Genomic DNA, 22,761 nt, shown 5'->3' with positions numbered 1-22,761 from the left:
AACATGTTTTTGAGTTCAGCAGCAGTTTTGCTCAGATCTTATTTAGCAGCACTTTAAATAAATCAAATCAACTGCGGTTCATTGCTGGTCTGAATCAGTGGATCAGTTGATAAACTCTCCTCTCATTGGTCAGATGTGTCTGAGGCGGGAGCGAGAACATTAACACAAGAAGAAGGTCCTGAAGAAGCTCCTATTTGCTCAAATATCAAGAGGACGTGTTTGGTTGTTAGTCCAGGTCAGACCTCCTGGCTACAGCAGCCGTTTAGCTCAAACTTGCAGCCTCGTAGTCGGTCAGATGGAGGTCGGATCATGTTCCCACCACAAATAAACCAAGACCACTTCCTTTAAAGGGTCTCTGTGCGGTTGTTGAGTTCAGATCTGCCCAAATGAATCAACCAAGGAGGAAAACCAACCAGAGTCCCGTTCAAGAGTAAACAGGTCTGAAAACAACCTTACTGCATTAAATTAGAAATTTGTAGACATTAACTTGCGATAATTAAATAATAAATATTCCTCATTGTTTGTATATTACAAGTATGTTAGCAAGTTTACTTTTTAGCAGTCTTCTTCTTCTTTGTCTTTTCCTAAAGCATCACTACGTCTCTCTGTGTGTTACCAGCTGTCTATCAGTGAAGTAGCGTAAAAACTATCAGCCGGAATCATAAGTTTACAGAAGTGGAGCTGAAGGCCGATGGTGTCGTACCTCTGCACCGTCATCAGATGGTTTGTAGGTCTTCTTCAGCTTGGAGAAGGTTCCCTCTATTCCCGCCTGCTCAGTCACCTTCAGCGCTGCCTTGAACATTTTGGGAGTGTCCGGTCTGGGTGGGATGACCTCTACCGCCTCTTTACCTTCCTTCTCATCTGGCTTCTTGTCCTTTGTCACCATCATCCTGCACGGACAAAACAGGAAAACACGTTCAGCGTGAGGAGACCGTCACATACAAGACAAACATCCAAACTGTTTCTGCTGCTGAGTCCAAAAAATCCTTCCAAAATTCCACCTTAAAAGAATAATTAAACAAGACAGATAATTTTCTTCAATCTGCTGCTGCAAACACAACCTTTAAAATCTTGGACGTTCATACCAACACCTGCAGCACCTCCAGCACACCCAGCCGTTCTGCTGCAGCAACATGCTCTGACTGAGGAGCTCAGGAGAGAACATGAAGCTGAGCAGGAGGAGGAGGAGGAGGATCACGCCGCTGATCTGACCCCGTTCTCTGGCTGTCTGCACCCAGGAAGTATAATCGACCTGAGAGAGATTAGAGCCGAGTCTAATCCTGTTCAGGACAGGAGAGAGCTCAGACGGGACAGGTCGAAGGAGAGTAGAGCAGGCGGTTCCGACACCACACAAAACTAATTAGGGACCGAGCCCTAAGGGCGTTTGTTTGCTTGTTTGTTTGTTTGTTTCTTTATTATTACGCCACTTAAACCCTTAATTTGACCCCCTAAACATGCTCAAAAACTCACCAAATTTGGCACGCACATCAGGTCTAGTTAAAAATGTACAAATTAACCCCTTAAGTGCCAAAATGTGCTCTCTAGCGCCACCTATGTAACAAAATGGCCGCCACGGTCCATAGGAATGTCGTAGAGACATCAAACCAAACTCAATTATTCATCTCATAAAGACCTACAAATCATATGCTGACACCCCTGACCTAAATCCAATAGGAAGTCCGTAATCAGCCTTTCAAAATAAGACTTTGCCCCAATTCTGGACCCCAAACAAATGCTATCTCTTCCGAGGGTGTTAATGGTATCGGCTTCAAACTTTAATAGATGACTTATGACACTGTGCTGAAAAAAAGTTGTTAAAAACTCTGTAATAACTCGAACGGTATGGATTTTATAAGCCCTGAAAGTTGCAGTGCCACATCACACCTTACAATGTAAAACAATGGGAGGTATGAACTTTGTGTCAAACAGAGGCTTCTGACGTCTAAACTATAAGTCTGACCACTTTCAAACCCGTATCAATGGATTCACCACAAAATTTCCTACTAAAACATGATTTTTAATGTAAGATTTGGCCAAAGTCATGGGATTTATGAGGATATTTCACAAAAAGTGTACTCTAAAATCCTCCTCTCCAACTGCTCCTGGTGATGTCACTCCCTCAGTGCTGTGAAACATTCCGCAATACACACTCATTATAAAATCACAGGAGGAGCAAGAAAAGACTTTAAAACTCACACTCTAATATCTCAAAAACAATAAAAGAAAAAAAACACATGTAAATTCAATATTTGTAGGTCAAAGTCTCGTGACTCATTTAAAGTTCAAATGAAGTTTGTATCTAAAACTATGTGGAAGCAGTAAATGTTCAAAAAGGTGTGGGTTCCCTCGCACTCTCCATTCAAATATATGAGTATTTTTCTGTGTCCAGCTGCAGTTACTTATTGTCTCTACACACCTGACAGTACACATGTCAATCAAACTTTCAAAATAAAAGCACACCACACTTGTAAGAAATATCCCTCAGTTTTAAAAAGCAAAATGATGTGATCCTGACGGGCCAGAGTGCGAGGTCCCGACCAACGACACAGCTTTAATTCATTTATTTATGTTTTTAGGCTTAAAAGTGGTAATTATTCATTCATTAATGGAGATGTTTCCACTTTATTTCAACTACATTATTGGATGAAATTCAAGAATCAATTAATGAAACAATTTAAATGTTGTGAGAAGCTGCTGCACTGGTTTGATCCTCATGTTAAATTTATAATTAATTAATGGTAAATTTATTGAAATATAGTTTTTTAAGGCTTAAATTAGCTCTCAGAATCGTTTAAATATTAATACATATGTTCATTGATGTTTAAACAAATGTGTAGTAGATTGAAAATGTGCTGCCAGAGTTTCCAATGCTGTGACTAACTTTGGTCACCAGATGGCAGCGTTGAGTAAGATTAATTTTACACCACAAAGTGCATCCTGGTCTTTGTTTCTGGTTTCATTGAGCAGGGTGGACGACGCTGTGAGTCCGTTGTGGAAAGTAGTTGGTAAATATGCACATATCTGGTTAAAATATGCATGTATAAGAACTCTTCAGAAGTTATGTGAGTCCTGTGTGAGTCCTGGAATTGCGGTGCGAGCAGTCGACCACACTGTGTTTTCATGTGTGTAAAGTGCATGAAGTGTCAACCGCGCTATTGTAGTTTGTTATTAATTAAATGGTGCAGAGTTTAATTTAATTTGAACTCTGTTTTGATGTAGATGATGGTAGTGTATATATATATGTATGTATATATACTGTATTTTACTTTGCTTCTGTTCTGTTTTTCATTTTTTTCAAAGACTGTAAAGAAGGTGAAAGCAGTTTACACTAAGTTTACAGAAGTAGGCTGATGCCCTCCTCAGCTTCATGAAACAGTTTGGGGTTGTGGACTCTTACTTGGCCTTCTTGCGCAGGAGTTTCTGGGACTCTGGGTAGTGGACCAGGATCTCCGCCAGGTCCTTCTTATCCAGGATGAAGAGGTTGGCAAATCCGTGTGCCTTCACGTTGGCTGTGCGACGGTTTCCTCCACCTCCTGCCAGCAAACTGACCAATCAGAGAGAAAGACAAAAATGCACATTTCAATGTTAATAATGAAATAACATGCAGATTTGGGGGAAATTCTGTTAAAATTTGCGCTATATTTGGATGGAAACCTGGCTAATGACACATCATCATCTTTTAGTTGATATGTTGAACTTGTTAGCAAATAGTTGTTTATTTCCACATCCAGCAGTTACGGAGCAACATTATCATTCATGTGGAGTCGTGTTTCTGTCCACCTGGTGAATGTAAGTCCAATATTCACTCTCTTTTAGCTCTGTTTTTGTTCTCCACCAACTCCTGAGGGAAATATCTGGCTCTTTAGCTGCTAAATGCTTCACTATATTCACCAGCTAGTCTACAGCTAACTGTGTCTGTTTGGTGCTGAGCAGGTAGTGTACAGCGGCTTTTTACAGCTTTTTCTCTGAAAACGACGCTATGAGACGCTGAGAGTGAACCAGAGCAGTAAAGTTGCAGCCGGACAGATAAACAATGAGCTGAAACTCACTATAAAGCTCCGTAAAGCCGAGAGGAGCTGCAGAGTCACTGATGATTCTCTGTAGGTTCATCACTATGACTGTGGTTTAAGGAAGCTGCATTTAATTCTCAGATGGTTTGATGTCACGTCTCTTCGAAGATCACATATTTAATTTGAACAGTAGTTTAAATAAAAACAGACAGCCACTTCATCCCTTGGTCAATTTATTCAGCAGGTTAATTGGATCACAGGCAGCAGCTCTGACCTGATCTCCCCGAACACAGAGCCGGCTCTGATGGTGACAAACACCGTCTGCAGGTCAGGACCGCCCACCACCTGAACCTCCCCCTGTTTAATGATGTACATCTCCCTGCCGATCTCCCCCTGCAACACACACACACACACACACACACGCACACACACACACACCAGGTCAACACAGCCTGCTGCAGCTCTCAGTAGCAGGTTAACAGGTTTAACACTGAGGACAGGTGTGTATTCACCTTTTTACAGACAAAGTCTCCGGGCAGGTAGACAACAGATTTGAGTCTCGTCAGCATGTCGAACACCATCTGTCTGTCACAACCCTGAAACACACACACAGACACACAGACACACACATATATTTATCCCACATTCACCTCAAATTTAAGTGAAGTCACAGAAAGCGTTCAGTGACTACATCCTCACTTCCAAACTCTTCAGTTTATGTTCAAACACTAACATGTATTCATACGGATCATAACCACAATGAAATACATCTATATTCAACCAAAAAACAGACTCGTTCCTGTAGATACACTGTAGTACATTCTATAGAGAGCTACACATCTGACTGTATTTACACTATATACACATTTATACACTATCAACCATTAAACTACACATAAACACAATATACATATTTATACACTATCAACCATTAAACTACATATAAACACAATATACACATTTATACACTATCAACCATTAAACTACATATAAACACAATATACACATTTATACACTATCAACCATTAAACTACATAAACACAATATACACATTTATACACTATCAACCATTAAACTACATATAAACACAATATACACATTTATATACTATCAACCATTAAAACTACATATAAACACAATATACACATTTATATACTATCAACCATTAAAACTACATATAAACACAATATACACATTTATATACTATCAACCATTAAACTACATAAATACAATAAAACAGTGATGTAACTTCACAGACGGCCATAAAAAGATCCACATGTGCTGTAGAAATTTTAGAATTTCTTTTGATTGACTTTAAGGGTAAAAATAGAAGTTAATTAGAATCAAACTCTTACTTATTTATTTGTGTGTTTTCTGTGTTCTGACCTGAAACAAGGCGACTTTGCTGACGATGGCATAGTTGACGTCCACAGCCATGTCCAGTCTCATCTTAGTGGGAAGCTGCACCAGCAGCTCCTGTTCATCTGTAGAGGAAACATTAATGAACTCAACTGGAACCTTACTGGTACATTTGCGAGGAATTTGGACGATCCTGTACTCTGTGTATTTACCAGTGGTACATTTACTAAAGTACTGTATCTAAGTACAATCTTGAGGTACTTGTACTTTACTTGAGTATCAGCTCCACTTTTACCAGCTGCAACATTAAAGTGATGCTTGCACATTAATACATCAACAGTTATAATACAATAATATTTCATATATGATCCTAAATACTGAGTACTTCTACTTTTGGTACTTTAAATATATTTGGGTGCTACTACGTTCTTTCTGCTTCTTACAGAGTATTTCTACACTGTGTTTTGATACTTTTACTTAAGTAAAATGATAGGAGTATTTCTCTCGCCACTGGTTTTTACTGGGAAGTTGAACTACTGGAACTTGAACCACTCATTGGTTCTGTGTATTTACTGGGAATCTGAACTTCACACTGTTTTTCACTTTATTATAAACATGGGTCTCATCCTGATGTGGAAGTAGGTCGTGTATGTGGTCACTTTCCCACTCGGAGTGGAATCATACAAAAATGTTGGTAATCGTTGTGGAGCTGAAATAATTTGAATAGACCACCTGGACTGATCTTTCTCTAACAGCTTTTGTCTCAGATTCAGATATTTAACCAAACGTTTGTCTCCAGTTTCTTACCCAGCATGCCTTGGCTCTGCCAGGTGTAGTCGTACCAGGTCTTGATGCGGTTCTGGACCTCTCGGGGGATGTTGTAGGAGTTCATGTACTTGACGGTGCTGTCCATGCAGGCTCGGTAGTAGTTCTCACCAGCTGTCGCAGCTCCGACCACATCTCTCATCTGGGACACCAGATCAGAGGGGACAGAATTGGGTCAGGACCAGCTGAACCAATCAAAGATACACTCCCTGATCTGGTTCTCCTGCCAGGTAGAACCCCCAAATCCCCAAATCTGTCTGTGGAAGCGGTGCGATGGATAACTGACCTGACCAATCATGATAGAGAAAGCAAAGACGCCAACGAAGTAGTTGATAAGCTGGAAGCAGATCTCAAAGACGGTGGTCGGGTCTGGCAGCCCTCCGATGGTGATCAACGTCTTCACAGCAAAGTAGTAACAGCGGATGTAACTGTAGGAAAAAAACAATCATCTTCAATTTAAAAAGGATTTTTCTCATAAATTATACATCTTAACAATATGAATCTTTCAGTAAAAGCAGTTTTAAGATTAAAGAATTGTAAACAGTTTTGAAACAGTAATACTTGGAGATAAATGTCTCACTGGACAACAACATTATTTTTTTCATTTTAAGATGTAGAACTGGAATAATTTCAATAACTTATCAGAAATTATAAATATCAGAGGTTTAATATCTGAAAAGCTGTAATACAGATAATTTTCTTCTTTTCTGTTATATGTCAAAAAATATTTGTTAAAAAGCTAAAAAGTGAAGAACCAAACCTTAAAATGTGTTTGTGTATGTTTATTTATGTAACATTTCCATATTTTCTGACATTTACCTGTTTACCTGTTAATTGACACTTAAAGTATGAATTCTTAACAACCTAAAAATGAAATTTTTTGTTGGTCTGGAAAATTACACTAATTTTAAAAAAATTTACTCTGGAAAATTTACTTGTGTGCTGAAATGTTGGTAACAATTAACTTTAAGTCCCTGTATTTATCTTTGATAATAGTATATAAACAGTTAATAAATGATTTATAACACACTTTAATGTAGTTATAAGCAGATATAAGGACATTTTAAGTGTTTAGTATTTATTATAACTATGAAGACATATTTTATATCATTACAGCTGTGTTTTACTATATTGTCATTCACTGTTTATACAGCAGCAAATGCAGGAGGAGTTATAGCTGTTACATTAATAGACACTCTGCTTATAACTACAGTATAATGTGTTATAAACCATTTATTAACTGTTTATAGACTGATTATTATTACATGCTGAAATGTTATCACCACAATTATTAACAATTATATCACCGTTGATGAATATGTCGATTACTTTCTCAATTGCAATATTAGTGAAAAATGCCCTCAAATGTCTTGTTTTGTTGGTTCAGAAACAAAATATATTCAGTTGACTGTCATGTTTGACACATCTTCACATCTGAGAAGCTGAAACCAGAAAATGTTTGGTATTTTTGCTTATTGGTGTTGTAGGAAATATCGATTCTAGCTGCTTTAAAGTCACTGTTGTATATTCTCCTTTCCTCCATCTATCTCACTCCTGCTTAAAAAACTTCAAAGTGGATCATTTTTAATAGACATTAAAAGACATTTCAGAATCCTAAACCCTCAGTATTTCATATTATTAACAACGTTGTGTGCAGCAGATTTCAGTGACGGCGGCTTCTTACGCGTTGCCTTTTCCATTGTAGACCCACTTAGTGGATCCCAGTCCTTCGTAGTCGGAGCCCCAGTAGAACAGACAGGCGTTGATGTGCAGAGAGTAAAGCAGGTAGGTGGAGGTTCGGATCACTCTGAAACACAACAACAAAAACAACATCAACACAGGCGAAAGATTTAATGAAACAATGACACATGCGCTAAAATATTCACATGGATGTGGCGTTCCTCAAGGATCAATTCTGGGGCCATTTAATATTTATATGCTTTTCCTTTTTTTTATAGCTACATAGCTTTGAAGATGATACACAGTTTTACATTGCTGTGATTAATGCCCCTCTGTCTGTTTTTAATGACTAAACTTTCAAAATAACAAATAAAATAACCAACAATACAATAAAATTGTGAGAGAAAAAAACTTGCTCCTAAAGTACTTTGTTTACCATAAACCACACCAGACTTTAAGGCGTTTAAGTTGACACTAAGTTCAACCTTTTAAAGCTCTTAAGGATCTCAGATACCAGCTGAAAATTATACATGTAAACTGCCAAAATAAAGTCCTGATATCTTGAACTCAGAGGGAGGGGTTATGGAAGAATATATAAAATATTCCCAAAATGATGACAGAGATACTGACCATTTCAGTAATTTTTTTATGTAGGAAGCTTGAAGAAAAAGGGGTGCACATCTTGGAATAATGAGGGACTTGTCTGTTACTCCCTTGTTCCTATAGTCTTGTTTCTTCCATCGCAGGCTGTATTATTAAGTGTTACCCATGTTTATGTGCGTCCTTCTGACTGCACCCCTCATTCTTCCCACCTTAGTGCACATCAATAGTTGACTTGACTGCTCGTGTTTCCTCTCTTTACAGGGAAAGGGAAAGTTAATCTTTGTATTCAACAAGTAATTCTGGTCTCAATCTCTAAATTCAGGCCCTCTAATAAGTGTGCTGGTGGTCATTTTGAAATTATTGCTCCATTAATAACATTTGAAGACTTTAGCTTTGTAGCTTTGATGTCTGCCATGTGGGTATTGATTGACAGCTGTGATTGACAGTTGGTTCACCTGCTGCTCTCTCCGGCTCCGGGACTCACATTAAGTTGGACTATTGTTGCAATACGTGTCACACCTCACTACCTCCATCTTTATATACAGGCTGTAGTTCAAACAGTACATTGATTTCATGCAGCCATGAAACTTCTCTCACCTGTAGATGTACGCTTTCTTCATCACGGCTTCAATTCTGTCATTGAACTCAAAGAAAACCATGTACTGAGAGAGAAAAACAGGAGTCAGTCAATTATCTTCAACACTACAGCGGCATGAACGTCTGCATGAAGCTGAAACACATCCTGACCTTCAGCAGGCGAGGAAATCGCAGCAGAGAGTTCACTCCGGTGAAATAATAAAATATCTCCATGGGAAACAGACTGATGACGTCCATCTGTAAACAGCACAGTGCAACACAATAAGAGGCTTTTCTGCTAAAATATACATAAAGACTTCCTTTTTTATACATGAATATAAATATAATTTCACCTTGAATCTCTCAGTCGTCATGTAGTGTTCTTTCATGTCCTTTTTATCACACTGAAATAAAAAAAGGTCAGATTAAAGAAACTGTTTGTGCTGAAAAAAAAAAAGATTATTTTATTTTTGGTGATGTCACTGACCACAATGTCTCCTCCACGGACGAACTGCAGTCTGGGCTGGAAGACGAGGATGTCGGTGATGTAGATGAAGTCACAGGTGTAGTCGGCCAGCAGCCAAAGGTGGATGTTTTCGGGGGTTTGGTAGGGAAACGCCCAGCGGACTGGGATCAACCACACGTTCCAGTTCCACGCTGCCACCACGAAGAACAGCCAGATGACGTAGATCAGATCTGCAGAGACGGAGACAGAAAGTCCTCATCAACTCAGTTCAACGTGTTACATGTCTGGTCAAATTATATATACAGCCTCAAAGGGCACAACATACAACACCCTCTATTATTAAAGCCTCAATTTAGAAAAAGAAAAACTCCCCAAAAAACCCTTTAAAAGATATGTCTGGTGATTGTCAACAAATCTCATGTTTGGATCCAAACCAACAATGAACTGATCTACTAACAAGTATTGTGTGTGTATCAAAGCCTGATATATCTTATTCCTCCGTTGTTGTCCAGAAACTATTAAAAACACATCAGTGAGTCACACCGCTGCACTGGGTGACATGTTCCTTCATCATGAAGAATTTTCGGTCACATAATCCTCGCATTGCAGGTTGTAGCGGTCTGTTAAGACTCTCCCATAGTGAGTAGCATCAGGAATCTTCCCTCTCAGAGACATGAAGCTTAAACACTGTTTCCAGAAATATGTCAGATGTTATGATTTATATGTCCTTACACAAAAATTGAGGAGGATTCAAATTTCACTTCAACATTAAACAATAAGGACGCCAATAATCAACTGATTATCTATTAATTGGCATTAATAATGTAATCCATTAGAAATATATTAACCAATAATGCAGAAGATGAGGGATGTGCAGTGTAACTGTCTTAACGAGATGGAGTTACAGGTGTGTTTGCTGACCGCACAAACTGTAGAACAAACGCACCTCCCTGCCGTTCAAAGAAGAGAAATGTTGCAGTGTGGCTCTTTCTGCTCACTGCGGTCGTTTTGATGAACGCTTGAACACTTGAACGCATTGTCTGGTTGCTGTCTGGTTTAGCTAGCAATTTGAGGCTTGTGCTAATGCTAAACTAGCATTTTCAACAGAAGCAGCTGCTCAGTTAACGTCAGGACAACCAGGACTAATTATACATGCTTCCAACAAAATCTGAAGTGTTGAGCTGTATAAGCAACAATCCCCTGCTCTCAGTATAAATGTATTTTTAGCGCTGGCAGTAAATGTAGAAAGATTTTCTGATAAAGGTGGAGCAAATATTTGTGGACGTGTGTTCAAGCTGAGCAGCTGTTTCCAGCTGCTGGACTAATGTTAACTACATTCAACGACACATCACTCCACCATGTAGATCAGGTATGTGTATTATTTTATGTAAAACCAGTCAGACTGAAGTCTGTTGTGAGAAGATGAACGTGTTTCATGATTATTCGATAATGTTACAGTTTATTTACTGTTGAAGGCTGCAGCACTTGTGATGAAGGAAACGTGTCAGACGTTGTTTTAATTGTTAGATTTGTCCAACATGTTTAGTCTATATCCCATAATGAAGCTGGAAGTTGTGCAGCTGTTTGCTGTGTTGAATACTTTCTTTGGGTTTTGTCGACCAGTCGTTGAATAGCGACAGATGGGAGCTCCGCTATTTGAAGTGAAGTCATTATTTTGTATTATTTAATTTATATTTCCAGTAACTTGGTGTTTACTTAATCTATTTTTTAAAATTATTAATGTACTCTGATCTTCAGTGGTTAAAAAATGCCTATTGAATGTTAAGTTGACTGCCTCAAATAAAAGTCTGGTTGAGATAAATAAAAGCATCATCCCAGTGCTCACCAGTAAAAGGGTCGATGCTGGAGGGGAAGCGGTATTCCAGGATGGCTCGGAGCCACTTGGGCATCGTGGGAAGTTTGGGAAGTTTGGGAAGCTCCACCGGACGTCCCAAAAGTTCAAACTGGAACCAACTCTTCTCCTCTTCTTCTACTTCTTCTGCTTCAGCCGGGGCATCCTTCTTCTCTTCTGGTGGAGGAGGAGGAGGGGGAGGGGCAGGTGCAGCTTTGCTCGGAGCTGCAGAAATCAGACAAAAGCTACATGATAATATACTATTATTAATTTTATATTTATTAGTTTTATTCTAAAAGACTTACAGGCGGAGGGACTTTCTTCCTCAGATTCGTCCGGGTCCACCAGCCGGTCTTTTCGCTGCTCTGTTCGACCTTTAAACATTCTGACCAGCTCGCTCAGGCGGTCCTGGACCGCTATGGTGCCGACACTGGCTGCTGATGCAGGACGTACCCTGCAGGATAACAACAACAGCAGCAGGACGGTAAACGTGGAGGACAGAGGAGACTGATGGGACAGACAGACTTTGTTCACTCATCTCACCTCCTCGCTGGCTCATCATCGTCCTCGTTTGCAGACAGATCATCTGCAGGACTGAAAGGGACACAAGAGGACATGATGACATCCACATAGACACAGAAGGACAAAAACATGACAACGAAAGAATCTAAGACTTGAAGAGGAAAATGTGAAAATGTGAGGGATTACAACAAAGATATGATGACAAATGAAAACATGTAGAAGAGTACTAATGTGAAGCCAAATATACGATGATGTAATTGAAAAAATATTGAAGAAATGAATACATGAAAACCACAACATGAAGATATGAAGATGTCAAGATACCCTCACTTACAGACTGTCTCCACTATGCTGTCTTAACTATAAAACACTGTTTTCATGTGCACACTAATATTTCCAGATCATTTTTATAAAGACCTCTGCCCACAGAGAATCAGCTAAATCTTACTCTTTGTCCTTCTTCTTCTCAGTTTGTAAACAACAAAACTACATCACAGCCAACATCTGGTGAGGAGGACAGACAGCCAGCTGACTGAAGCATTATTTTATCTTCACAACATTGTCCAACAAAATCAACAAAAATGCAGGTTAATGACATGACAGCTGCACCGTTGGTTACGATGCTGTTTCAGTCTGAACGGAGGGCTGAGGAGGACATGACGAGTCAACTGACTTTGACATGTAAAACCAGACCTTTAATGATGAAATGCTGATTTTTCTCAAGCTTTTCCATGTAATTTCTAAATGCTGAAACATGGATTGTGTCTCCAAGTGTCATCAAACCATCATGTTTCAGCTTGAAACATTGACGTATGTGGTGCGACAAATACAACATAACTGCAACGACTTCTTTCTCTACCCATGTTTTCTGTCTCTCTGTACTTTCAACTTTAAAAGAAAGGCAACAAATGCTAAAGAAATCTTACAAAGAGAAAGAAATTTGACATTTTTAGCACTCATATTGGGTTTGATACCTGAGCTTTAACTGTGGGATGTTGGGGGCAGTCAGAGTGGTGGACTCAGGTTCCTGAGTTGTGATAATTTCGGGGATGTTCAGGCCTTTACCCAGCCCCACATCCTTATCCACATCCTCTACCCTCAGCTCAGGAGCGCGGCTCCCTGAGGAACAAACCAGAAAAACTGTTGGACTACGAGTGACAACTTCCCACAAATACCACTAAAAACTACGAAAACCAAGTTGTAAAGAACAGAATTTGGTCTGTTTAGCAAAGGAAACGCTGCACAGGAAAGGAGCCAAGCCTAGCACCGCACAAACATCCACTTCCTCTGAGTGTCAAAGGTCACCTGAAGTGTGGTTAGTTGGCAGCTGATGGTGAAGCAGTGCAGCTCTGCAGAGCATGATGGGAGTGATGTTGAGGAGGATGTGGGATGCAAGGATTTGTTCGGCACTTCAAAGATTTTGATCTAAACAAAATTATGTCTCTATAAGGTTTCTCTAGGGGCTCTGGTGGAGGAGAGTTGGGGTTAAGGCTGCTCAGGATGCTGGGAGTTGGAGTTAAGGCGTTCCAAGCGGCTGATGATGCTCATGCAGAACTGTCGCGCCTGCTCGGGGAGCTGCAACAGTTCCTGGGTCAGCAGGGCGAGCTCCGGCGGCGGGGAAGGCATGGACAGTTTGGGAGGGGTGAGGTGATTATCATGCATCAGCTTCCTGCAGCTCTCCAGGCACTCGGCAGCGTACGGGATTCGAAGCAGAAAGCTCATTATCGGAGCGCAAATGTCGGGAACTGGATGGAGAAACAGTCAGAGACAAGATGAGAACTGGGCAAACTCTGTTAGCACCGATAACTATGTAATTACAAAATCCATTCCAGGAAATGAAGGAAAAAGAAATTAATTAAGAAACTAATCTAAACTCGCCTAACAAGTTTAAAGATTTTTATTTAGTGTTTAATGATGACTTTAAAACTTAGTAACACTGATTTATCTTGCTCCTTCTGAGTATGAGCAGTTCTGAGTCGCTCTCACCTCCACTTCCACCTTCTTCTGCTGCTTCATTGCCCTAAAAGAGGAGGAAGACAATTTCATATAATATCATACTTGTAGTTGATTTTTTTGTTTTTGTCTTTTAACATTAGGGGCATGGCAACAGGGATCCCACAAAGCTCAATTCTGGGCCCCCTCCTCTTTCTCTAAGAGGTGGGCTGTCATACACTTATATGGATTCCCCCACCACTGCTATGCTGATGACACCCAGCTATTCTTTACATCTGACACTCAGGTTGTGGCAGATTGAGCTTGTGTTCCTTCAGATGAAATGATGTCCACAGCCAGACCTGTTCTCCAACTGCCTCTTGATTCCTCACACAGCTCAGCACTTTAGTTTTCTTGTCTTTATTCTTCTTGTTGCAGTTTTCTTTGCTTTTAACATACATCCTTATTGTCTGAATTGCGTGTACAGTACTGGCACTTTTAATGTCTTGTTGTCTTAGTGTGTTTTTATTGTGTTTATGTTTTTATGGTTTTGTGTTTTTATACTGCCTTGCTGCAAAAAGAATTTCCTCTTGTGGGAAAATAAAGATCTGATCTGAACCTTTACACATTTTTTCTCTTCAGGAACTTAATGGCCCGTAACTTGGGGCTTCTGTGAACATTTATGAATGTGCAAGGCTTTGGTTTTAGCCTCTGGCTTTTGTTTCCACTTTGTTTTACAAACCAGGAGATTTGGCATAAACATAATTGAAAAGGTGACACTGCTGCAGATATATGCCTTTAAAAAGTCAACACTAGGACAAACACTGTCATTTTTATTGTCTGTTTGGTGGGAAGTGCAGTTGTGGGACAGAAAACAGAAGAACTACTTTCAGCTATGAGGATTTAATTAAGGCTTAGGGTTAGCTATTAATTGAGAACAATAATGAAGATGATATATATCAGCACACTAGGCCATAGTTTAAAGAAATGTTAAATGTCTGTTGAGTTCTTTGTGTAAAGACAGTCACCTGATCTGTGGTGGGAGGGGCTTCTGGAGCTTGTGGCTCTGGTTGTTGGGTGACGGGACTCTCCAGGTCTCTCCTGTCAGATGCTGGCTCTGCTTCTGTTGAAGAAGGGGTGGCATCCTCTGCCAGCTCAGATTCAGTTGGGGAAGAGGATTTATCCGCTTGAGTTGTGGCATCTGCATCACCTTCAGCAGGACAGACATCTAGCAGGCTCCTGGTGAGGAAGGGCAGGTGCCATGAATTTCAATGTAAATGCACTTAGCACTGAAATAAAGTTGTTTAAATTCATTTTCGGAACATGAGAAGCATGGGCTCAAAGTTATATTAAATAAGAAAATTCATTCATCGCGCTGCAATGATGTAAGTTACCACATCATGAAATGCCACAATTGGTCCAAATCACAAGTGGTCTGTTGATTTGGTCATTTCATGAGGAAACCTGGTAATTTAGCAAAATTGGAAGCTCTCGCAAATATTGCACTTCTTGAATTAGCGTTAATTATTGCAATCGCAAAATCGCAATTTCCTCGAGGCACTGACTGTTGAAGTGTGTTTACAAAATTTAGAAGAGGTGCAAATGCATACAAAGTCACCAAATATATGAAGATGGTGGTGGAAGGATGGAGATTTGCTATTTTGCACAAGATTAAATGATATGAAAACTCAGTCTGCATCATATCTATATGCTTGTTTAGGCAGATACAAAATTCCACCACTGGACACTTTTAAACTTCATGTCATCTATCTCTAATGTTCAGGTTTTAGGTTTAATTAGTTTGTCTCAAGGCTGCTCCTTCTATGTCTACTTCATGCTAAATAATGTTTTTCCACAGTGGTGTCCGAACACAAGAGATTTTCTAGTAAGGTTCAGAACCTGTCTGGTTATCAACATCCTGTCTGGTGAGTAACCAGTTACATCGACTTTAAAAATTCCATCCTACCTTTTATGGACTGCCCTGATTCACAGAGGGAAAGTTGGCAAAAAGCAACACAAAACAGTCAAATTCAGCGAAGAGGACACATGGAGGAAAGAGGCAAAGCTTCACAGAAACAGACATGCAGCAGACGGTAAACTGTTCGGGCATAAAGAAACTAGTAAGAACCAAAGTCCCACCCTGGTTCCTGGCTAACCTTTGTTCCCTAATGAGTTTTCTCATTGAGGGCTTCTTGTTTCTTGTTTGTTTTTAAAGCTGAAACATGATACTGCATTGGGGTTATTAGACATTCTATGATAAATGGACAACTGAACTGGACAATAAAATGTGAGCACCTTGTTATCTCAACAGAGAAATAACAATAATTTAGTCAGAATGTTTAGTTGGAATGCTCAGTCCTATCAGAAAAGCTTATTTTAAGGAGCTAGAAAAGAGACTCCAACCAATTACATCCTGGTGGTGGAACAAAGTATCAGTGCTTGCAAGGATACTGGAGGTATCATCCACCAAGTCTGCATTTTCTTCATGGACTAAGAGAGGTGGGGAAGTACTGTATGGAGTTCAGGGGTCACTGAAACAACCCATCTAGTGCTCCACCAAGGTATTGAAATGATCACATTTCACTTTGTGATTTTCATGGACAGAATACACAGTTTAGGAATGGAGACTGTCCGGTTTGAAGGAAACCTGCTATGAGGAAATTCACTGATATACAAAACCTGGATTAGGGACAGGACTTCAGTTCTCTATTAAGTGCCAGAAAGAGTAAAAAGCATTGTGGATCTGATGTCACCAAAGCGCAAGCTCTCAGTAAAACCTTATGTACGGGAAGTGCGCCACCCATACCAAAATATAGTCACATCTTAACAGTAACTCTGTGAAGGTATCATGAAATATAAAGAGTAAATGTATTTGTAATGGTCTATAATGCTAAGTATTGGAGCATTCCCTCATTTCATTGCAGGGGCAAGCGTTTATCTAATTATGATAGAGCTTACTGATCAGGTTTTCTCTCTTCGTCAACATTGCTTTTGTTATTTTCCTCTGCTACTTTATTTTCCACAGGGCTCCTATTGTCTGTGCTGTCTTCACTGTCCTCCTGCAGGTTTTGCAACCTGGATGGTGTGCAGTAAGGAACAAACAAGATGGAGAACCCCTGTCAGACAGTTCTGCTCATGTGTCAGAAAAGGCAATTTGTTGCTATTTGTAATGGTCTATAATGCTAAGTATGGGAGCATTCCTTCATTTCATTGCATCGGCAAGCCTTTGTCTAATTACGATAGAGCTTACTGATCAGGTTTTCTCTCTTCGTCAACATTGCTTTTGTTATTTTCCTCTGCTACTTTATTTTCCTCAGGGCTCCTATTGTCTGTGCTGTCTTCACTTTCCTCCTGCAGGTTTTGCAACCTGGACGGTGTGCAGTAAGGAACAAACAAGATGGAGAATCCTTGTCAGACAGTTCTGCTCATGTGTCAGAAAAGGCAATTTGTTGCTACAAGCAGTAGTATCCAGTTCAAGCAGAGAGCAGCAGAGCTTCAGGTGAGAGCTGTCGTATAAAAAAGAGGCTCTAAAGGCTCATCTTTGCAGCGGAGGGCGCTCAAAGCACAGAGGTGCATGATCAAGTACAGCCGAAGAGAATGTTACACAAAATCATGTTTTCCATGCTAAAATCATGCCATGTGCCACTTTTGTTTGACAACTGCTCACTGTAGAAGGCTTCAAAAAGTGCTGCTGATGGCTGAAAACTACATTAGACCTTCAGTTGTGGAGATGAGGAGCGGCTGTCCAAATCACATCAAGACATTCCTGTCAGGTCCAGACTGAAACTTGCTCTTAAAAGTAATAGTCTACAGAGATACAGATGGATGTGAAAGGAAAGTAAAATCCACATCTAAAGCATGTTAGTAAAGCCTAACACATGCGCCTCAGTCAGTAGCAAGTTATGTATCTGTCCTGCTGGATGTCATTTTCAGCCTAGACAGAAGCTGGGTTAGCGACTGCTAGGAGCAGTTAACTTCAAATAGCAGCAGTATTTGAAATAGCAGCAAGATGGTGGTTTTAGTTTCAGGAAGACGGACTTACTCTGGGTCATCCTCATTTTCCTCCTCCAGGATGTTGGGTAGTCTGTTGAAAACAAAAGGACAGTTACTGAGGGAAGTCTCAGCATGTACTCGTAGCATCTACGGTATATACACAGCAATGCTTTTGTGTTGTAAAAGCAAAAATTCAGTTGTTAAAACTTAAAGTTAAAGTTTTCTTCAAACAAAATGAATTCAGTTAATGTGGTGAGTCAGTATCTCAAAGCTACACTAAAATAACTAAGAAAGTTGACTTGCACTGTAATTCATGTTAATTATTGTCCCCATACAAATAGTCTTTGGACTTAATAGATTAAATTGACTGGGTAAAATGAAGATTTTCTGTAGTATGCTCTTCTAGCATTCAGACTTTTGATCCAAATTTTCCATTTTAACAAGTCATTGAGTCAAATCCAGTCATTAAGTTCTAATCCAACTGAAGCCGCTCTTCATCAGTCAACCACCATTGGGCTGATGAAAACCATTAAAAACTGCACTGCAAATTAAGAAATAGGTGACTGACAAGGATGCTTCTTGTAAGCTCCTGAATAGCTGACAGTATGGAAATTAAATGTTTTCATTGGACAGAATGTGTGTGAATTTGTGTATTTGTGCTGACTTACTGTTCAGTGGACTCTGGCAGCGTTTCTATGACGATCTTGGCTGAATGCTCCACCTCCAGCTGTCGCACTGCCTCCTCCGCTGCCTTCATGGCAATCTCCTCAGCGATGCGGGCTGCCTCCAGATGCCCCTGGTCCAGCCTGTTTGAAGAGGAAAAGCTCAGGTAACCCCAAAAGAGGGAGTCCAAACAATAGAAATGACACTCCACAATAACAAAGGCCTCTAGTTGCTGAGACATCTCACTCTGGACGAAAGGGTTGGACAGACAAAACAACCAACCAATATTGTTATCCTTAGTTCACTATTGGTACCTTTCCTCCAAGTGAGCTGGAACTGCCTCCCCAGCTTCATCCTTGATGCCCTCCATTTGCAGAGTGCATTGCTCCCCTGCATCTTCTACCTGCAACCAACCACAGAGACAGATCTCACTGAGAGTTTCTTAACCTCTTACCAGGCACCCCATTTTTGTGCACAAGCCCGTAGGTAATGTACCCAAAATAAGAGGGTTACTGTTCTTCAATCCTTTTGATTACAGCCATAACCCTGGTCTTGTTTAAAATATAAATCTTTAAATCATACAACCAAAAGGTCAGAATGAGTATAAGTGATCCTGAAAATATTGCCACCAAGGCTAAAAGACAGAGCATAAAGAGCATATTGTTTTTATTATTTTTGCCCAATTTCCCCTCTCAAGTATTATAGCACTTATGGTATGATCACCATGGTACCTTCCTGAAGTGCCTTGTTACCTACCATGGTGCTTACCATTACACCCTCTTAAGTACCTAACATGGTACCTTCCGAAGTTCCATAGTGCCTACTCTGGTACTTCCTTGGTACCTTCTAAACTGCCACTGATCCTACCCTGCTACTATCATCGCACTAGTATCATTTTAGTACCTTTTCAACTGTCATAGTATTTATGCCATCATCACTCATGATGGTATCCTCTTCAGCGCCATTGTTTTTCCAATTCAAGTCAATTTTATTTATATAGCGCCAAATCACAACAGAAGTCATCTCAGGGCATTTTTCACATAGAGCAGGTCTAGACCGTACTCTTTAATTTACAAAGGCCTACCATACTATGACTGTACCCTTCAGAGTGTCATGGTTGCTGCCCTGGTTCTCCCATGGTGCTCCAATGGTAACCTTTGAAGTGCCATGTTACCTACCATAGGACTTACCCTGGTGCCTTCTCAGGTACTAGTGTAGAACCCTTTCAAAGTCCCATGATGCCTACTCCAGTACTACAATAGCACCTTCTGAAGTCCTTTAGGGGCTGCTCTGGTACTACCAGGGTACCCTTTGAAGTCCCTCAGTGGCTGTTCTGGTACTACCTTGGTACCCTTCTGAAATGTTGTGGTACTTGCTCTGATACTACCATGATACTCTTTGAAGTCCCTTGGTGGCTGCTCTGAAGTCCTTTGGTGGCTGCTCTGGTACTATCGTGGTACAATTCTGAAATGTCATGGTACTTGTTCTAGTACAACCATGGTACTCTTTGAGGTGCTTTGGTACCTACGTCGGTACTACTGTAGTACCCTTTGAAGTTCTAAGGTGCCATCTCTGACACTACCATGGGTACCATGCTCTGGCAATACCATGGTACCTTTCAAAGTATCACGGTGCCTGCTCTGGTACTACCATGGTACCCTTTGAAGTGCCATGGTGCCTGCTCTGGTACCACATGCTTCCCTTCAAAGTACTGTTGCACCTTCTCTGGTTAGCATTGTTAACAGTATTGGAACATGCAAATGCTACCATTTGCATGTTAGCAAACTACTTAGTGTTAAGGTCAAAGTAGAAGACGCCTATGGAAATCTGGTCCTTAGTTATAAAAGTGGAATTTGACTTGATGAAAAGATAGGGTATCACCAAAGAATTCTCTGGAATCCATCCAGTAGTGATCCAATGGGATCTATGGAAGAAATAGCTTTCTGTCACGCCACCAGAATCGTGTGTTTTTATCCAATAATCAGGAGGGGTTTTGTCAGTGTCATAAAATAAATATTTTGTGATCATGAAAAAACAAAACTTGTTGCGTCAAGATCACACAATTATTATTTTCTAAACAAAAGGAAATTACTTCATGATTTCATCACAACAAAACGTAACAGACACAGCCTCTGTGGCTTTCCTTAAAATGCCGGTCACTGTCTTGTTATCCTGATTGTTACCTGCAGTTTCAATGGCTGCTGATTCTCTTCAGCCTTCTTAGTCTCTGTTTTCTCCTCTGGCTCCACGTCCTCCAGCACCAGGTCTGAATTCTTCTGTGAGATGCTGACTGCAGGCCACATAGCAGGAAGAGCAGCACTGAGTATTATGTATGCATGTATGCGTGTATGTGTGTGTGTCATGTATCTCAATCATTAGCAATTCTAATTATATGTCAGTGATAAAAGAGAACTGATAATGCTGTTTTTTTGTCCATATTCTAAAATAAATTGGTACTTATATTATACTGGTAGAGCTCATATCATGTTTATATGAAAGAAATCATGAAGGTATCCATTTTGCATCTTAAAAATTGTGGAAATCTAAAACAACAACAAAACAATAATACAAACATTCAAGTAAAAAAATATGGTAGAAAACATGACTTTAAGAATACGATATGCAATGCAAACACTCTGTTTATATTACACACCTTTAGTGTACCATTTACATGTTAAGACTTTTAATAATCATTTGACAGACTCATTGATTGATTGATTGATTGATTGATTGATTGATTGATTCCCAGCACTTTCAGGTTTACCAGCCAACACAACAAAAACACTCCGCAAAGCATTTTTCTTTTCCAATTCATGTCTTTATTTTCATGAACACACAGCGTAATGCTTTAACTGAGTTAGCTGCCTTTAAAATCAACAAAAGCCTTTAAAAAAGCAAAAACAGTTGTCTTGAACAATTGATAGTCCAGACTCCAGATCTATAACTAAAAGCTTGTGACAGAATGAAGTATGAAGAAACACCAATGGCAAATTATCCACTGCTTAAGCTGAGTTGGGACGAGTCTGTCCCTGAAGTTACTATGTTTGGATTTAGACATTAAATGTTCAATCAGAGAGAAAACTGTGGAAACACCAACTTACACAGTATGATACAATCATCTTCCTTGTCTGATCATATTCAAACATGTAAAACTGTCATCTCATTTAATGATATTTCAGATTTAATTCCACATTCTTGTGGTTTTGGTAACAAAAAGGAAAAACTGTGTTAAGTATCATAGCTGTGCAAAAACTGAAAGCACTGCAGCTTCGTGGAGCAACTCGTCAGCACTTCAGGGCTGAATTGTAGCATCACAGTGTGCAAACAGCTCTGTCTGTTGTCTGTCAGTTTGTCTGCCTGTTTGTCCTTCGGTCAGTTTAAGAGTGTCTGCTGCTGTCAGTGTCAGTGTGAGCGACTCTGTCCCGCTCTTCCTTCTCCTTTTATTTTAAGGGGCTCTGGCAGCCTTTCCCCCCTGAAACAGAAGGAGAATAGCAGGCTGGTTAGAGTCCGCCTCATCACTGACACCAACCCCTGCCAATCAATACATAGCTAGAAAAAACAATCAACCAATCAATCAATTCATCAGTGCATGTTTTTCTTCAAAAAGAGTAGCTTAACACCAGGTTGAAAAGCAGCATTTCACTGCCCTCTCTGGTTGAAATTTTCAGTGATGTCACAGTGACCTTGAGTACACTTTTACATAATTGCAGCAAGGTGGAGTTCAGTAAATCAAGCATTTCAGCTGCTGTCAAGTTGCTTTTTAATGTCAAGTCTGGCCCCTATTTTGATGCTTCCCATTGAAAAACATAGAAAAGTGACTGGGTACTGCTTTTTACTGGAGGTGGAGAAATTAACCAGACATACATTTACCAAACCAACCACTAAGTTCTCACTCATGAACTCTATTGTCAGACTAAATATGGTGTTGGAAAACACTTGTGATAAAGCATAAAGTTCATCCTTGTGTGACAGTTTTTTTCGATTGCAGTTGAAATGGTCTTATTATGGCCCCTTGTGTGGAAAACACCCACTAACAGTAGTTGCAGTGGGTGTTTTCTCCCCACCAGCCTCAGGGGGCAGTATAACGAGCTCATTACAGGTTGGTAGACCACAATGTAGTGAAGAAGATGCCGCACTGAAAAAACTGTCAAGCCACACAAAGGTAAGATTTATGCTTTATCGTAAGTATTGTCACACAGTATTTTGGTTTAACAAGAGACGAGGACTAACTGGCTGGTTTGGAAAATGGAAATTGCTTTGAGGATATTATTAAAAAATCT

At 40.0% G+C, this 22,761-nt stretch overlaps 1 protein-coding gene across 1 annotated transcript in view; it reads right to left on the bottom strand.

The window, feature by feature from the left end:
- Positions 1–22,761, bottom strand: part of LOC121897173 (cyclic nucleotide-gated cation channel beta-1-like) — a 36,854-nt gene that overhangs the window by 2,635 nt on the left and 11,458 nt on the right. Inside the window, exons 16-39 of the mRNA XM_042411509.1 lie at positions 20,665–20,771; positions 18,796–18,884; positions 18,487–18,624; positions 17,868–17,909; positions 14,854–15,064; positions 13,880–13,913; positions 13,398–13,638; positions 13,199–13,302; positions 12,868–13,012; positions 11,915–11,965; positions 11,677–11,825; positions 11,366–11,596; positions 9,541–9,749; positions 9,407–9,457; positions 9,225–9,311; positions 9,075–9,139; positions 7,879–8,001; positions 6,481–6,622; positions 6,177–6,336; positions 5,397–5,494; positions 4,523–4,606; positions 4,285–4,403; positions 3,398–3,544; positions 704–890 (exon numbers count right to left, since the gene is read on the bottom strand). Of these exons, the coding sequence (XP_042267443.1) occupies positions 704–890; positions 3,398–3,544; positions 4,285–4,403; positions 4,523–4,606; positions 5,397–5,494; positions 6,177–6,336; positions 6,481–6,622; positions 7,879–8,001; positions 9,075–9,139; positions 9,225–9,311; positions 9,407–9,457; positions 9,541–9,749; positions 11,366–11,596; positions 11,677–11,825; positions 11,915–11,965; positions 12,868–13,012; positions 13,199–13,302; positions 13,398–13,638; positions 13,880–13,913; positions 14,854–15,064; positions 17,868–17,909; positions 18,487–18,624; positions 18,796–18,884; positions 20,665–20,771 (3,014 nt within the window). The remainder of the gene's footprint in view (positions 1–703; positions 891–3,397; positions 3,545–4,284; positions 4,404–4,522; positions 4,607–5,396; positions 5,495–6,176; positions 6,337–6,480; positions 6,623–7,878; positions 8,002–9,074; positions 9,140–9,224; positions 9,312–9,406; positions 9,458–9,540; positions 9,750–11,365; positions 11,597–11,676; positions 11,826–11,914; positions 11,966–12,867; positions 13,013–13,198; positions 13,303–13,397; positions 13,639–13,879; positions 13,914–14,853; positions 15,065–17,867; positions 17,910–18,486; positions 18,625–18,795; positions 18,885–20,664; positions 20,772–22,761) is intronic.

The sequence above is a fragment of the Thunnus maccoyii genome, chromosome 1 (genome assembly GCF_910596095.1).
Source record: "Thunnus maccoyii chromosome 1, fThuMac1.1, whole genome shotgun sequence".
NCBI classification, from domain to species: Eukaryota; Metazoa; Chordata; class Actinopteri; order Scombriformes; family Scombridae; genus Thunnus; species Thunnus maccoyii.
Note: the sequence above shows the minus strand (reverse complement) of the source record. Positions and strands in the feature narration are given on the sequence as shown.